The 17,760-nt window shown below is 49.6% G+C and overlaps 1 protein-coding gene and 1 non-coding gene across 8 annotated transcripts in view; one reads left to right on the plus strand and one right to left on the minus strand.

Moving 5' to 3' along the window:
* Nucleotides 1-16,760, minus strand: part of LOC103183783 (growth factor receptor-bound protein 7) — a 40,369-nt gene extending 23,609 nt beyond the window's left edge. For 2 of the 7 annotated variants that reach the window (XM_042343184.1, XM_042343181.1), the window contains exons 1-2: nucleotides 16,390-16,760; nucleotides 12,604-12,694 (exon numbers count right to left, since the gene is read on the minus strand). In XM_042343184.1, the coding sequence (XP_042199118.1) occupies nucleotides 12,604-12,694; nucleotides 16,390-16,398 (100 nt within the window). In that variant the 5' untranslated portion in view covers nucleotides 16,399-16,760. Of the gene's footprint in view, nucleotides 1-2,855; nucleotides 2,960-4,441; nucleotides 4,597-4,870; nucleotides 4,950-5,608; nucleotides 5,705-12,603; nucleotides 12,695-16,389 lie in introns of those variants that run through there. The other 5 variants (XM_042343187.1, XM_042343189.1, XM_042343183.1 and 2 more) reach the window with 5 other exon arrangements.
* trnat-cgu lies at nucleotides 6,079-6,151 on the plus strand. The gene has a single exon. It is a non-coding gene; the product is annotated as a tRNA-Thr (tRNA).
* Nucleotides 16,761-17,760: the final 1,000 nt, after the last annotated feature.

The following is a 17,760-nucleotide window of genomic DNA, read 5'->3' on the forward strand; positions in this document are numbered from 1 at the left end:
AGGTCCTCTCCTAACAAGAGCAAGCGCTCTAACCACTGAGCCAGACTCTGGATGTCGACGTAGCTCAATCAGTATCTAGCTTTGGCTCAGAAAAATGTGTGTTCAGCCTTGTATCAAGCACTTGGTCAGCGTTAGTCTGACCCGTTGATACTGGAGACTGCTGCTTTGCTGGTGGTACTGAGTTCCCATCTGCCTATTCAGGTGGACATTAAAAATCCAAGCACACCGTTGGAAAGGAGAAGGATGTTTCTCCCAGTGTCCTGGCCAACAATCGCCCAAATTGTTTTTGCATCTCATGACGTTGCTGGCTCAAATCACAGCTAAATTGCCTACAAAAACAGTCACTACACTTGGGCTCTTTGAGACGGCTTGTCATAATAAGGGAGAACACGAGTCATTCTGCTAACTATGGATTGTGCGGCATAATCTCGTGTGCCTTGGCACGACTGCACCTCTTGCATCACTTCAGTTACTCCTCTGTTAGACCTGATAGTAAGTTGCCACTGAGATAGTCCGATGTGGTGAGGAGTTATATAAAAAAAACCTTGTTTGTCCGCACGGTTTCCTTCATGGCACTTGTCAAATACAATACCAAACAAAATGACATTTGCACAGCGCCTTTCACGTCGGGAGGACCTCCCAAGGCGCCGGACGGTCAAGGGTTTGGATCCGAGCTGGGGGGTCAGGATCGGGGAGGGTCGAGGGAGGGTGGCCGAAGGCTTGTTCGAAGAGGAGGGATTTCAGATGCGCCTAGAAGAGGGACAGGAGGGAGCAAGGCGAAGGGAATGTGGGAAGGAGTTCCATAGAGTGGGGGCAGAAAGTCTAAAGGCCCGGCCCACCCCCAGGAGGATGTCGAACAGGCCAGAGGCTGCTGAGTGGAGGGAGCGGACAGGTTGATAGGGATCAGCAGGTGGCAGAGGTTTGGGAGGGGCAAGGCCGTGGGAGGCCTTGAAGGCAAGGATGAGGGTTTTGAACCCTAATCTCCTTTTTTGGCTTTCTATACCGGTGCTACTCCCTGCACCAACACACTTTGGAGTATTGTTCGATGATCACGGAGATCGGTGTGAAATGTGAAGTCCAACAACAACAACGACAGATTATATTTGCGCAGGTCTTTTCACCCTAGGAGGACGTCCCAAGGTGCTGGACAGCCAGAGATTTGGACTAGGGCAGGGGGTGTTGGGATCAAGTAAGAGTGGCAGGCAGGGAGGGTAGGGGTAGGAGGGTGGTTGAAGAGGAGGGTCTGGGGGAATGGAGTTCCAACAATCCAGAAACGCAACGCCATCTCATTTCAGACGTCCGCCTACAGAAAGCGCAGTCACAAATCCCGTGAGGAGGTCTCAGCGACGGGATTTTAAATGGAATTGGAAAAAGTAGAACCAGGGCAGTACTTTTGGGATGCACCAATACAGTTAGAACAAGAGGACACAGGTGCAGAGTTACGTAAAGGGGTAATTTCAGGACAGACACCAGGAAGTATTTCTTTACTCAGGTTAACGACTGTGTAAAGAGTCTTGACACATTGCAAAGAGTCCGCACCTTTCTCACCACAAATATTTGTCTAATTCCGACTCTATGTTGGCACAGTTACACCATTAACAAAAGGAACAGAATTCAAGCCCCAACTAAATATATTTGATATAAATAAAACAAATAAATAGTTTAAAATAAATCATCTGCCCGTTCAGGTCTTTGTAGTCATTGTCATTATAAGCCTATCGTTAGCACAATAACACTACTGTGAGACCCCAACACGGGCGCCGTGTTAAAGCGCCTTTCACATCAGAAGGACGTCCCAAAGTGCTGGACAGTTAGGGATTTGGACCCGAGTTGGGGGAATGGGGGGGAGTAAGGAAAGTTGGGAGCAGCGAGGGTGGAGGGCAGGGAGTGTAGGAACAGCGAGGCGAAGGCATGGAGGGATGGAGTTCCAGAGGATGGGGGCAGAGAGGCTGGAAGCCTGATGGCCAATGATGGTCAAACACGGAGAACTCGGCTAATCCCCAGAGACTGTTGAAACAAAAGAAACAGAATTCAAGCCCCAACTCAATATATTTAGAATAAATAAAACAAATAAATAGTTTAAAATAAATCATCTGCCTGTTCAGGTCAGGTGAATGTTAAAAGATTTTCCACTGCACTACTCGAAAAGAGAAGGGGGATTGTCTCTCCAGGTGTCCTGGCCACCACCTCCCCTCCCCAAAATAAAACTGGTCCCTCGTTCCTTGGCTGTTTGTGGGGCTTTGCTGTGTGCAAACTGGCTCCCGCGTTTCACCAACAAAATACACAGTCACTCCACTTTACAGTACATCCTGTGAAGCGCTTTGAGACGACTCGATGACACGATCAGGGGCCGGATCAAATGTGAGGATTATTACCATTACATTTGAGTGGAGGAGACAGAGGGTTTGAGTATCAGGAGCGCAGCACTGGCACGTTGAAACCCTCTTCGACTCTCATCTCTTTGACTACCTGGCCAACACGATGACATTCAACTCCTGCCTCGATCATCTCTGTGACAATCGGGACGAACGATGTGAGTTGTTTGTTGGACAGCGCTCGCAGTCGCTGGCAGAGGCAATAATATTACTATTCACCTCGTGCAGTCCCATGGAAATCCCAATCTCTGTGACCCAGACGGTGGTGCATATTTTCAGCTCAGACACTGAGACGTTGAAATTAAAAACGAGTATTACAGGAATAAAGTTACTCAAGTATCAGTGGAGGCTTTGTCCCGTAACATGAACTGAAACAAACACCACAAGCTCAATCTAAACCGAAAATAAAACATTCAAAGACTTCAATTCTACTTGCGCTGTTCGCTGTTCTTCTCTCCTCATCTCTCTGCATTCTCTAACCTTGTTTATTCCACCTCACGTCACCGGTCCTACTCTGTCCATTCGCAATCCGTCCTGAAACACCTCTAAAATATGTTACTTCCAGGCCCCTTGGGGGCATTTAAAAGTTGGGACAAGTTTGGAAAAATAATAATAATCCTTGCATTTGATATATAGCGCCTTATCACGTCTTCGAGACGTCTCAAAGCACTTTATGGAATATACTGTAAAGTGTAGTGACTGTATACTTTGTTTGGGCAAAAGGAGCAGCACAGCGGTGATGACCAGAAAAAATTTGCATCAGATAAAAGAAGATTTGTAGTGCTGCGAAGGGAGTACGGTCGATGGGTGTTCTGGAAGCACGAGACCAAATAGGCCTAAGGAAGTACTCCATCCAAATCTCTCTTGTGATCTCGTACTAACTTTTCAGCCTATTGCCAGCCCTGCGCTGGCGATTGATGTGAGCTGCATCACAGGGAAAATGTGGTCAGCCTGGCTCAGGTGGTAACAGTCTCGCCTGCAGCGTCCAGCAGGTTGTAGGTTCAAGTCCTCACATCGGGACTTGAACTGACATAGTCTAAACCGACTGAGATGCCATCCTTCAGATGAGACGTTAAACTGAAGTCCCGTCTGTGCCTATTCATGTGGACATTAAAGGTCCCACGGCACTATTCGAAAAGAGAAGGGAGTTTCTCTCTCACGTCATCCTGGCCAACAATCCCCCAGATAAAATTGGTCATTAGTTTCATGGCTGTTTGTGGGACGGTGCTGCCTGAAATCGCCCTTTTTGCAACTCTAAACCTGTGTCCTTTTGTTCTACTGTTCTCGGTGTCTCCTGACGTGTTGTTGCGTGCTCGCTTTTTTCGATCCCCTTTAAAATGTTCTACCCCTCTATAAGTCCCCTCGGAATCGTCTTCTCTCAAGAATGAAGAGGCCTGCCTGGTCTAAGTAGGTTGCCTAAACAGTCACTACACTTCACGGTGAATCCTCCGAAGCGCTTTGAGGCATCCTGTCCTCCTGACGTGAAAGACGTCGTAAAACCTAAGAGATATTTCGCCCACAAACTATACAGTCAATTCACTTTACAGTGTATCCTGTGAAGCACTTTGAGACCTCTCGAAGACGTGATGAGGAGCTATATCAAATGCAAGGTTTATTATCATCATCATTATTATTATTATTATCAGCCTAAGAGGCCGGACTTGTCTAACACTGAGGAACTCAGTGGGGCTGAATGGCCTCCTCCTGCCGCTGTGTTCCTAATACTACCCTCGCCCATTCCCCTTACAACTGAAGCAGAAAACATTTGACTAATTATAAAGCAGCCAGCGCTCTGCGTTAATCAAGAGGCGCTGCACATGCAATCAGACAGCTGAAATTCGCTGCCATAAATGGCTTCCTGCAAGGCACCTTTAAAGGGATTGCACTGGTGATTCGCGGGCTGGGGCTAAAGGTTTCTGGAGCTCGTTGCAATGCAGCGAAACCACAAGTTAAAAAAAAAAACGAACCACAAAGGCTTAAAGGCATGAAGGCGCGTCGAGGATCGAGATTAAGGACAAAAAAAAAACACGCGCAAGAAGAAACCCTTTTTTTTAAAAAAAAAGCACCTGTTTTCTTGCCGCTCGGTGTGTGCCAGTGGAGGGGAAAGCCAGCCATGTCATTTCAGTAGAAATTCAGGTGTTTCAATCTCTCTCTCTCTCTCTCTCTCTTTCTCTGAGCGAACTTTAAAACCAGAGAAATGGCAGTCCGCCAGCACCTGGCACTGTACTGACTCATGCCTGCAATTATATCCCCAACCTGGGCGGGTTTGTGAGAGAAGAGAGAGAGCGGAGAGAGAGAGAGAGAGAGACAAGGCTGTTTGAACAGGCGGCGCATACATATATACGGCAGCCTACAGCTGTCAGCACCTGCTCTTTATACAGTGTGTCAGCGCACGCAAAGTGCTTGCAGAGGGCAGTGTGTCACTGTGTCGAGGACGATGCACCCCATCACCCCCACTCCCCACCACCCCCACTCTCAACCCGCCCCCGCCTCACCTCCCTCTCCCCCACCCGGCACAGCGACTGTGTAGGCGACCCATCCACTGTTTCCCGACTCTCGGTGTCTCCGTTTAGTTAATCATTCCCCGAGACCTTTGTGCGCTGCTTAGACTCAGCTGCACAGTCGCTGAGCTGTGTGCGTGTCCCTCCGTCCGTCACGCTCTATTCATCGCTTCTCTCCTGTGTGTCGTCGGGTCTATCAGCGCTCTGGGGCGCTACCCTGCGTGAGGGGCGCTGTATAAATACAAGCTGTTGCTCTTGTCGTTTATCCATGTGGGTCACAAATGCCTCTTTCGTGATCAACAACACCTCTCACGCCCACACTCCTCCCACCAACCGTCCCCAGATGGGACCAACCCCCACCCGCAACCCACCGATATCCCCCCAACCCCTCCGTCTGAGGTTTGATGCCCCCTGTTAAAAGGGAAGCCGGAAATTCAACCCGTTGATATCAAATCTTCCTTGCAACGAAAAGTTGTCGTCACGAAGTGGGCGCTTAATCGGAGCGAGCGGTGGAACTTGCACATGTAGGTGGGATGCGCGGAATTCTCTGCTCGGTTTGGATGCTCTTAAGCAACGGCGATGGGTTTCCACGCATGTCAGACACCCGGCTGACATCCCCCACCCCCACCCCACAACCACCCTCACCCACCCACCCACCCCCAAAAACATAGCTCAGTCCTCAGTGTGTCTCTGTCCGAAACATTCTGCACGACTGCACGAAACCGACCTAACCTGCACAGCAGGCTCCTCTGTCTGTCCACACTGCAGCCAATTATTTTTTTCAGCAAAGCGTCTCAACCTCAAAGTCAAGAGATATAGTGCGGCAGAGTCTCGCACGCGCAGCTCCCAAAGACTGGAGCCTCACTTGCTTGTGTCCTCATTAGGGCCTGGGAAAAGATTGTGCGTTGTTACCTGACAGCAGGACAGTGCAGAGGGAGCTTCACTCTGTCTCTAACCTGTCCTGTGCACGACCTGGCAGCGGCAAGTGGTGCCTGGCTCTGTCTGAAGGTCTCTGTAGGGGGCCGAGTCCACTAGTTCATGAATGTTTGGTATAATTATTTGAGAAGTGACCATCACACACTTAGCTCATTAACCCTGCAAGTCAAAGCCCTAACAGGTTGGGTAGTCACTCTTCATAGCGAAAGATGCAATAACCGATGTAAGAGAATTTCGGCAGTGCAGTCAAACCCCAGACATGTGGAGTCCCCGTAGCCTAGTGGTTAGCGCATTCACCTCGTAAGCGAGAGGACCTGGGTTCGATTCCCAGCCGGGGCGAAACCCTAGGCAAGATTATTACTCCACACGTCTCTGTTTACACAGCAGTATGTTGGAACTCAGTTGTTAAGTCAATTGGCGGATCGCTTTCCAGTGGTAATAAAAACAACAACTTGGATTTATATAGCGCCCTCCACGTCGGACGGCGTCTCAGAGCGCTTTACAGTAATGGATCCCGGCCCCGAGCCAGGGGGGTGGGGGAGGAGCCAGGGGGAGCGTGGGGGGCGAAGGTGACCGAAGGCGCGGTCGAAGAGAAAGGTCTTCAGCCGAGACCTGAATAATCCCTCCAAAAAAAAAAGTTGAAGTCACTCAATCCACGACTACACAGCGTGGGACGCTGCTGTGCGCAATTAATTGGCTGCCGTGTTTGGCCCACAAAATATACAGTCAATTCACTTTACAGTATATTCCGTGAAGCGCTTTTGAGACGTGTTAAGGTGTTTATGATTATATACTACAGTGCGTCCACTCCAGTGAACTGCAGAAGCTCTGGCTCTTTCGACAAATCGCCCCAGCGATGGATTTAAGCGCTCTGAGACACCGCCCGGCACGGGGGGGGCTATATAAATCCAAGCTGTTGTTGTTATATTTTGTCAACAACAATGACGGGCAGCGAGAGGTAGCAGTATTCAGGAGGCTGGCACGATTGCTTGGACGCAGAGCTGTTATTCTTTAATTATTAACAGACTGTTTCTGAGGGAGGGAAAGTTCTAGAAACTTTATCTGCCCATAAACAAACATTCGCCATGAACTCCGCACCAACACACAGTGCGCAGCAAAGACCTGACACCTCGACCACGTTTCCCCCTCCCTCCCATTCCTGACAAGACATGGTCCATATCGATCCACCAGGTGGCAGTCCAATAGTTGGTGATCTGTAATAATAATCATAACCAAATAATAATAATCCTTGCGTGGATTCCTGTAGCTCGGTGGTTAGAGCACTCGCCTCACAAGCGAGAGACCTGGGTTCGATTCCCTCCAGGGCGAAATGGTTGGGCAAGTAGGGACCCAGTTGTTAGTGGATTGGCGGATCGCTTTTCTGGAGGTGATAGTTCCTTAAAAACGTAATAATAAATTGGTCACTTCAACACACGACTGTTCGGGGGGTCGCTGCTGTGCACCGTTGGCTGCTTCGTTTCTCCCACAGAACATGCAGCCACTGCACTTTACAGCGTATTCTGTGAAGCCGTTTGAGACGTCTCGAAGACGTGATGAGGCGCTGTATCAAATGCCAGGATTATTATTATAATTATTGTTATTTCATATAGCGCTTCTCAGAATATACTGTAAAGTGAATCGACTGCATATTTTGGGGGCGAAACGTGGCAGCCAATTGCGCACAGCAGCGTTCCCCCAAACAATCGCGGATTGAGTGACCAAATTATCATTATTATTTGGGGGGAATCATTATTGTTATTGTTATTGTTATTATTATTATTACAGGATTGCTCGTGGCTGCATCCAAGACTGCTTTTGTTCAGTTAGATTTGATCACTGAATGAATGAATGAATGAATGATTAAACGCAGTGTGCTACAAAGATTTCCACATTACCTGCTGCTATCTGCCTGGCTGCTCGAACGTCCATTCCTTGACGAATGTGGTTACTTATTGATCAGAGTTTGTGCTGTCAGCACATATTGTGGAATGCCATCCAGGAGAGAAAGACTCTTTCATTAAACTATTGTCAATGATTACCGGTTATATCTCCCTCCCTCTCCCTCGCTCTCTCTCTCTCCCTCCCTCCGTCTCTCCCCCACCCACAACACTCTGCAGGCTTCGAAACCCCAGGCGTGGGGTCACCTCACCACGAGGTCCACTATTGGCAATCTGTCGCCCAACAGGTCGGGTTCGAGACCCTCACCTTCAAACCTCTCGTCCGTCTCTCCCCATCCTACCTTGCTAGTTTGGGACACGACATGTACAAGCGAGAGGACCCGGGTTTCCATTCTTTTAGATCCCAACCGTAGGCCCTTCCTCTTCGCTGTACATACGGTCACCTCCTCCCTCCTCCCTCCTCCCCCCTCCCGGCTCGCTGTCGGGCTCCGCCACCGTTAAGCGGTCCGAGATGCTACCCTGCGTGAAGTGGGGAGTGGGGGTGGTGGGGGGGTTGCTGTATAAATGCAAGCTGTTATTGTTGTAGAGCAGAATTCCCCAGGGCTATCACGAACCAGGCACATGGACGGTTAGTTTGCTGAATAAGCGTTAAATGCCACGAGCACATAAAGGGAGCTGGGAGTGCCCGAGCTTGCAGACCTGCCGGGACATCACAGCACCCTTTGCGTGGTTGTTGTACAGAGCCTGGGGCAGAATAGCAGCAGAAATCAGAACTGGAGCCATGCATCTCAGGGCTGACATCTCCACCTGCCCTCGGGCTCCACAGACAAGTCATGCAAATAGCGCGGTGATGTCCCAGCAGGTCTGTGCAGCCAGTCAGTCTCTGACTCTGTAATTACTCTGATTGTAGAACACACAAAGATGGTGTAAGGCCAGTTCGGTCGGTAGATCGGTCTCACTCTCGTCTCTGAATCAGCAGTTTACCGATTCAACGCACCCCCCCACCCCCCACCCTTGGAACTCCACCCACAGTCCCTTCGCCTCGCCCCCTCCCTCGCCTCCTTCAAGGCACATCTCAAGACCCTCCTCTTCGACCGCGCCTTCCGTCACCCTCCTACCCCCCTACCCTCCCTCCCTTCTGATCCCAACCTGCTGCTCAGGTCCCTGACTGTCCAACATCTTGGGACATCCTCCCGACGCGAAAGGCACTGTGTAAATGGAATTTGCTGTCGTCGTCGTTGTTGTCTAGGCTGATGCTTCAGTGCTGTACTGGGGGAGGGTGGGGGCGAGTGTTGTATTGCCGGAGTTGCCGTCCTTCGGATGAGATGTTAAACCGAGGCTCTGTCTGTCTGTTCGGGTTGATGTTAAACATCCTGTGACACTTTTCAAAAAGGGAATGGAATTTTGCCCGGTGTCTGGGCCAACAATCCCCCAAATATAGAAAATAACGGTCATTCACTTTCATAGCTGTTTGTGAACTCGCCTACAAAATACACAGTCACTGCACTACAGTAAAATCCTGTGAAGCGCTTTGAGACATTTCGACGATGTGTTGAGGCCCTGCCCCAAACTGACTGACTGACCTGCCGGTGAGTGCTGGCCTTAACCAAAGAGGGAGAGAAAACGTTCGCACTTTTACGGCTCCTCTTCACGTCAAAACCTCTCAGTGCTTCGTGGCAATTACTGTCAAGTGTAGCGACTGTTCGGTGTGGGAATCGCAGCAGCTGTATTACGTCAGCAAGGTTCCTGCAAACAGCCACGAGGTGAATGAGTGATTGGCCAGGATCCTGGGAGAGATTCTCAGTGTCTGTACTTGCGTTCCTCCGACATTCAACCCTCCGGGGAAGTGGAGCACCAGAATCCAGAACAAGGGTCTCCAACCAGTCGGTCACCACTGGGTGGCGTCTCACTCATGGTTGATAACATTGAGAGGCAGGAGCGATATTACTCTAGATGCACGGAAATACTTTGGGGACCTGGCTTCGATTTCAATTTGACTCTAAAACCACTCAGCTGCCGGGAGGAAGCTCTGCATTGTCGGAGGCGCCGACCTTCAGATGAGACGTTAAACCGAGACCACCTTCTGCCTGTTCAGGTGGACCTCAGAGATCCCGGGGCGCTATTCAACAAGAGAAGGAGTGGGTTTCTCTCTCCCGCTGTCTTAGCCAATAATCCCCCACAAGTAAAATTGATCCCTCACTTCACGGCTGTTCGCGGGGCGTTGCTGTGCGCAAACTGGCTGTCACATTCGCCTACGAAATGCGCAGTCACTACACTTTACACTAAATCCTATGATGTCCCTGTGAGACCTTCGATGTGAATGATGTAGTACCAAACGTAAGGATTACTATTACAGTACGTACACGTATCTTAAGATGCTATAAATGCAACGACATGTCCCACCACTAGAGGATCCCATGGTGCGGCAACTACTCTAACACACCACAAGATCTCAGCCTGTGCTTGGCGTCCGACATGCTGTGACCCTCAAGAGCACCCGTCGTGGGGGTCTGTATGGGTGGGAGTGTGCGGGGAGACGGCCTCTCTTAAAACCACAGACTCGGAGAAGATCGTTCGACCAACTGAGCCAGCCTGCGACCTTTCCTCTTTTGGATGGATTCCCAGGGTTTTCGGGCAGAATTCCAGTAATCCGAGTGTTTTTTTTTATTCTCCTCCATGTCAAAGCGCTTTGGTCAATCCACGTCCACTTTACGCGCTCAAACTCCTGCCTGCACTGCCTCGTGTTTTACTGTTAATCCTTATATTTTCATACAGCACCTAAAATGTCTGTCTGTAACATGCAGTGGCAGTATCCGCTTGTAGGCAAACACAATTTGCAGCCAATTTTGCGCACAGCAATAAGTATATCCATTGCTTTGTCAGCCGTGAAGTGAATGACCATTTTTATCTGGGAGGTTTTTTGGCCAGGACATTGAGGGAAACATTTCCTTCTCTCTTTCCAATAGCGCAGTGGGATATTTAATGTCAGGCAGGATATTGGCTTAACATCTCACCCGAATGACGGCACCTCTGAAAATGTAGCACTCCCACCCCAGCCCCCCGCCCCCCCACAGCCGAGCTCCCGACATTGAACCCACAACCTTCTGACTCAGAGGCGAGAGTGTTAAAGACCGAACCAGACTGAACTGACACCTTAGCTTCTTGGTTACCATCAAAGTGCTTCTGGAGACTAGGACTGGCCAGCGTTCCCACGCTCAGGACTGAGCCACGGGTAGGCCAGAAGCAGAAAAGGAATGAGTTTCAACAAATCTGCCGCTCTGCCAGTGCTATGTGGGCAAATGGCAGCCAATTTGTGCACAGCAATGCCCCCACAATGCGCCCCTCCTCCCTTCCACTTCCCAACTCCTCTCTGCGTGAAACATTCTCCTAAAATCTCCGTTCATTCTTATTCATTCTTACCATGCGTCCGAGGTGCCGATAAGAGTCAACAATTGAAGTCCCTTGTATCTTCCAATCAATTCCCTCCATGTCTTCCCTTAGCCACTGACCAGTGGGACTAGCCTCTAACCTTATTTACCCCTCATCATTGTGTCCATCTCTACATCAGGCACCCCCCCACCTCACACTCAACCTTCTCTGCCCCGGCGAAAATACACCCCCAACTTCTCCAATCTCTTTTCATAACTACAGCCCCTCCCGATCCACGGTATCGTTCCTGTTGATCCCCTCTGGACCCCGGCACCTCTAAAGGGGACAACAGTGTGTGTCAGGCAGCTGCGGGTCGTGCTGCTTGTTCAGACCTCACCAGGGCTGGTCGACGAAGGGTTAAACCTGTGTCCATTGCAGCCGCCACGTTGCCACATGCTCTTCCCGGCTGCCAAAGCTCCAAGCTTAAGCGGAGGCGGCCTCATGTAGCTGGAGGCCAGCACAGCTCTCTGAGCACTGGGCCCCAGAGTCACAGATGCTCCCTCCCTCTCTCTCTCCGGGAGCAGAACTCCGATCCCTTCCTCTCGTAGAGTGCCCTCACTACTGCGTAGCTCGTGTCCAACGAGCACCAGCCCCAACCCGTCCATCCCACCACTCAGCACCAGCCTGAGGTGGGGAGGTAGAACCTCCGCCCTTGACCTGCTCTCGGCCAAATAGAGAGAGAGAGTGGTGCCCAGCAAGTCCCTGGACACTTCACACTCACTCTCCGAGCATCCCCGACTCGGCCACTCAGCCATCTCGCCGTCTACATAACAGTCCCCGTCTTTTCCTAAAGAAAAAGGCTTCCAAGTGAAGACGGGCATGGAGAATTTTTGCACAATTCAGCCCAATCTTAATAATAATATTCATAATAATCTTTGCATTTGATGCAGCGCCTGATCACATCATCGAGACGCCTCAAAGCGCTTCACGGGATACACTGTAGAGTGGAGTGACTGTGCGTTTTTGTGGGCAAAGTATGGCAACCCGGTTGTTGTGTGGTGCTCTGTGGAGCGCAGTGAAAAGAAAAATAACGATCCTTCGATTGGTATAACACCTTCCATGTTGGGACATCTTCCCCAAGCCCTCACACTCAGGCCTCTGCCTCAAGCCTAGGGTTGCCACTTCTGAGAGGCTCCCCAAAATGGCAGGCCCCGCAGGCACCCATCTTGGTAAAACCATAAACAACCCTGGTGGCAAGGTGGGGAACCCAACCATTTTGGCAAAGGCCGTGAGGGGAGAGGGTGGCCATCTTGGTAAAGGAAGAGCGAGCAATGTGTGGGACGGGAGGCAGGAGGGAGGCGGTGGCCACCTTGGTAAAACCATGACCTGGTGTAATAGGCGGTGAGAGTGAGGGGACGCCATCTTAGTAAAAGCAGTTGGCAACCCTACTCAGGCCTTCAAGATGGCGCCTCAATGCCAGTGTGATGTGTGCCATCCTGTCTGGTCAGGCTTAGCTGTTCCTACCACAGTGTTTAGTTGTCTTGTTGGCTGTCGCGTGGGACCAGCCTTTGATCCACTCTCGCAATCTGAAACCGGATGCCTGCTCCACACTTCCCTGAAACACAAAACACAGAATGTAGGTGCTCATTGGGGAGCCCTGTAGCTCAGTGGTTAGAGCGCTCGCATCGCAAGCGAGAGGACCCTGGTTTGATTTTCGGGCAGGGCGAAACATTCGGCAAGTTTCCTTACTCCACACGCCTCTGTTTACCTAGCGGTAAGTAGAAACCCGGTTGCTAGTCGATTGGTGGATCGCTTTACCGGGGGTAATAATGCATTAAAAAAAAATTGATCATTCAATCCACGACTGTTTGTGTGGGACACTGCTGTGCGCAATTGGCTGCTGTGTTTCGCCCACAAAAAATACAGTCAATTCACTTTACAGTATCTGTGAAGCGCTTTGAGACGTCTCGAAGACGTGATAAGGCGCTATATCAAATGCAAGGATTATTATTATTATCACATTGTCATGACATCTCAAAGCGCTTCATTGGATATACTGTAAAAGTGGAGTGACTGTGTATTTAGTGGGCAAAATAATACGTGTCGGCCCTGACACATCTCCAAACGGCGGCTGTGCTCAGTATTTGTGCACCTCCAGAGGATGGATTCAGCTCAGTTAAAAGGCTTTGACCTGTAAAGCAACGGCTGAGGTTGCAGTCTTGTGAAGCCAACTGAGCAGCCGCCACCGTGTACAGCACAAGCCCAGGAACCTCTGTCCCACTTCACTATGTCGGCAACGTGTAGGGGCCTGTTTCAATTTAGTTTTCATTTCCAAGAACTATTGGATCTTAGGTAATGTTTTTCTAAAAATTATTCGTTGTCAACCGGCCAAGTATATCACTCTGTACCCGAAACACTGTTCCTGAGCGAAAAAAGGCTGCCAGGGAAATCTTTCTCGTGTCGGTGTAAGAGTATTGGAAAGAAATTGGGTGTAACAACAGCCTTGATCCCCGGACAAGGGATAAATCGGCATTTTCTGCTGAACTATCACATCCTTCCTGCCGTCCGGAGGATTTTAAGGAACTGATCTGAAGGCAGATTTAAGCACGAACTGACCTCATGGTGAATGTATCTGTGCGGGCTCTTTGAAAGACCTGTCCAGATTAATCCCGCTCCCCAAATCTCTCCCCATAGCCCTGCAAACTTGTCCTCTCCAAATATCTATCTACTTCTTTCTTGAAATTTATTATCGAGCTGGCTTCCAGCCTTTTAGGCAATGCAGTCCAGATCCGAACAACTCACTGTTACAACAATAATAATAATAATGATAATCCTTGCATTTGATATAGCGCTTTGCACGTCTTCTCGACGTCTCAAAGCGCTTCACAGAATAGACTGTAAAGTAAATTGACCGTATATTTGTGGGCGAAACGCGGCAGCCAATTGGGCACAGCAGCGTCCCCACAAACAGGGATTGAAAATAAACAGTCGCTGTTCTTGGATATGACCAACCAAACCAGGCCAAACAGGAGAAAATCAGGGCTCCGGGTGCTCAGACAGGAGAAAAGTACTATTGAAATGGCCCCAGAAAAGGCAGACAGAGAGGAGGATAAATCAGTTGAGTTCAAATCCCCAGACGTCAAACTCAGGCTGTGTGTGTAAATCTCTGGTCAGGCCACACCTAGAGCATTGCATACAATTCTGGTCATCGCGGCATAAGGGGTCTGCCCAGGCCCTAGAGGCAGTGCAGAGGAGAGCAACAAGGATGATCTCTTAGTGTTAGAGGAATGATTAGACAAGGTACGGCTCTTGAGTCTTGAGAGAAGACATCTCAGAGCATGGATAAGACAAGGTGTCCAGAGTCTCATGTTCTCAATTACTTCTCCTTTCCCTTCAATGAATTACATTTGGGCCCATTTGTCGGAGTGACTGAGGGTGTGGCTATGAAGGTTTGAGGTAGGGATGGGCTGGGGCTGGAGGTAGAGGGGAGAACATGGCTGAGGTTCCACTCCTGATTGCCATCAAGGGCAGCACACCTCCCCACCCCACTTGAAGAGAGCTCGCTGTGTGTGTTGCCTGTGTGTGTATGTGTTGGGGGTGGGGGGGTGTGTGTGTTTGAGTCTGTATGTTCCTGTGTGCGCGTGCTTTTACACGCGTGTGTCTGGATGGGTATCTGTGTCTATGTGTCCGTGTCTGAGTGCTTGTATCTGGGTATCAGTGTCTGTATGTGTGTATGGGTCAGGCAGGTGATGCCACCTCTCAGCCTATAGCTCTTGTGTGCCTCCTGCAAGCAGAGTGAGCTCAATGCAGGAGGTGCCCTGTGTTGTCTATCTGCATTGCTGGGACTTAAGGCTTGGGCGAAGGATCGTTTCCCGAGAGCTCAGTTGTACTCAGTTGGTTTCACGCCACCCACAGTTTTGATCAGACTATTTTTAGTTGCTGGCTTTCTTATTTTCTCAGCTGTTTACAATCTGATCCCCATCACAGAGGCTGACAGTGATTCCCTTCCCCCCCCCCCCCCCCGTCCCACTCCTCCTAGGCACTTCACAAGCTGTAAGCGTGGCAGAGAGAGAGAGAGAGAGAGCGCACGCGTGTGAGAGCAACAGAGACGGATAGAGTGTGTGAGAGAGGGGAAGAGGGAGGGTGCGAATGAGAGCAGGAGAGAGATAGAGCATGAGAGAGAGGGGAAGAGAGTGTGCGAGAGTGTATGTGTGTGTGTGGGGGGGGGGGGGGAGATGGAGAGAGAGCGCGAGTGTGTGTGAGAGAGATCGAGAGGGTTTGTATGAGAGAGGGAGAGTGTGAGAGGGGTGGGGGGAGAACGAGAGGGAGAGCGAGTGTAAGGGAGGAAGAGAACATTTGAGAGCTGGTGAAAGAGAGAAGCAGTATGTGAGCGCGTGCGTGTGTGAGAGAGAGAGTGAAAGAGAGTTAGAGAAAGCATGAAAGAGAGAGAGAGCCCCAGAGCATGTGGGAGAGAGAGAGGGAGAGAGAGAGAGAGAGTGCACGTGACAGAAACAGAGCATGTGAGAGCATGCACGTGTGCGTTTGAGAGAGAGTGTGTGCGTTGGGGTAACTGCTGGAGTCTCACCAGCTAAAACCACATAGCTTGCTATTGATATCGCTGTCTGGCAAGCATTCCCGCTACTTGTCCAGCTACGACCACATTACCCGTTAAGGCTTTGGCTTGCGGGGTTAAAGAGAGAGAAAAGGAGAGAGAGATTCACACATTAACTCAAACAAGTTGAACATGGAACTTTCCTGTCATTGCCAGAGGCGATCCTAAGCTCTTAGCCTAAGGCTTGGTTGAATATCTTATCTCTTTTCTTGCAGTCGAGACTGGGCGACACAAACGGAAACCCATCAACATTGCTTGAGAGTCTCCAAACCAAACTGTCTCTAACTTCGGATCCAGCCTGACCGAGACAATCCCTTTCAACGATTCGCAGGTTAAAACTGACCCCTTGTAAGAAACCACGGAAAACGATTTTTTTTTTGGGGGGTGGGGGTGAACCACACAAAAAAAAACCACAATCTGAGATATGAAATCTGCCGTGTGAATCGCAGATCACAGCCCACATAGTCTGCACGTCTCAAATTGCACTTAAAGTCCCTCACGTTCAATGTTTTACACTCGAGCCAACGTCACCGTATCTCCCCTCCTCCCTAACCCCCCCCACACTCACTCCCTCCCCTTCCAGCTCTTTCTAAACACTGAGTAAAGTTCCCTCTCGTCATTAACAGCCTTCTGCAGCCACTTCACCTTCAACCGGGAGACAGGCACATAGGGTTTCAGAGGGTCGAGAGCTTAAGTACCTCATACATCTGACTCGTCGCTCTAGTAACTTGCTTTCAGCCTCTGGTATTCGTGAAACTCTCCCACCTCCACAGGCTCTCCAGGACTCTGCTCAATATCTCTCTCCACTCGTAAACAGCACTTGGCTTTGACTCCATGTGAAGGAAGTACTGTAACTTAAGGAGTAGAAGTCGCAGCCTGGTATAATCACAGACATTGCTCAGCCTTGCACACAGACGAGAGAGAGAGTGGGAGAGGGAGTGGGGGGCATCACTGCTTATTCAGATCAAGCACTTCAGGCTTTTTTTAATATATATATACATATATCTGAAGTTTGCAGTTTCTATTCCATTGGGGTTTGCTTCGCTCAGACACTTGCCCAGACTAGGAAAGCCACGATAATAATAATAATAATACTAATAATCCTTGCATTTGATAAAATGCTTTATCACATCTTCCCAACGTCTCAAAGTGCTTCACAGAATACACTGTTAAGTGAATTGACTGTATATTTTGAGGACGAATCTGATGAAGATGAAAATGATGGCTGGAAAGCGAACATCTTAGTCTGGATTTTTACTGAATCCCTACTGCTGTTTGGCTCCAACCCACACCTTCTTACAAACATATCAGGTGCCGCTCAGTTTTTGAATCCAACACTCTCAAAATCTGCCCCATTCCCTGATATCCCTGTAAACATTAAAGCACCACTCCCTCTCCCTCTCTCACACACAGACTCTCTCCCTCTTTCTGGAGCCTGGAGTCCTGTAGCTCAGTGGTTAGAGCACTCGCCTCGCAAGTGAGAGGCCTGGGTTCGATTCCCAGGCAGAACGAAACCTTGGGCAAGTTTCCTTACTCCACACAGAGCCTAATAATAATCCCTCCAAAAACCAAAAACAATAATAAATTGTTCATTTTCAATCTACGACTGTTTGTGGGACATTGCTGTGCGCAATTGGCTGCCGCGTTCGCCCACAAATATACAGTCAATTCACTTTACAGTGTGTTCTGTGAAGCGCTTTGGGACGTCCTCCTGACGTGAAAAGCGCTATATCAAATGCAAGGATTATTATTATTATTATTGGGCAAGTTTCCTTTCTCCACACACACATACACACCTCTGTTTACTTGGAAGTAAGTAGGAACCCGGTTGTTAGTCGATTGGCAGATCACTTTCCCGGGGGTAATAATCCCTTCCAAAAAAAGTAATAATAAATTGGTCACTTCAATCCACGGCTGTTTGTGTTGCGTTGCTGTGCGCAATTGGCTGCCGTGTTTCGCCCACAAAATATACAGTCAATTCGCTTCACAGTATATTCTGCGCTGTGGTGTGTTCTCTATGCTGCAGTAGCTGTGCTGCAGTGGCTGTGCTGTGGTGTGGAAGCTGTGCT

Source organism: Callorhinchus milii, unplaced genomic scaffold (assembly GCF_018977255.1).
Source record: "Callorhinchus milii isolate IMCB2004 unplaced genomic scaffold, IMCB_Cmil_1.0 Scaffold23, whole genome shotgun sequence".
NCBI classification, from domain to species: Eukaryota; Metazoa; Chordata; class Chondrichthyes; order Chimaeriformes; family Callorhinchidae; genus Callorhinchus; species Callorhinchus milii.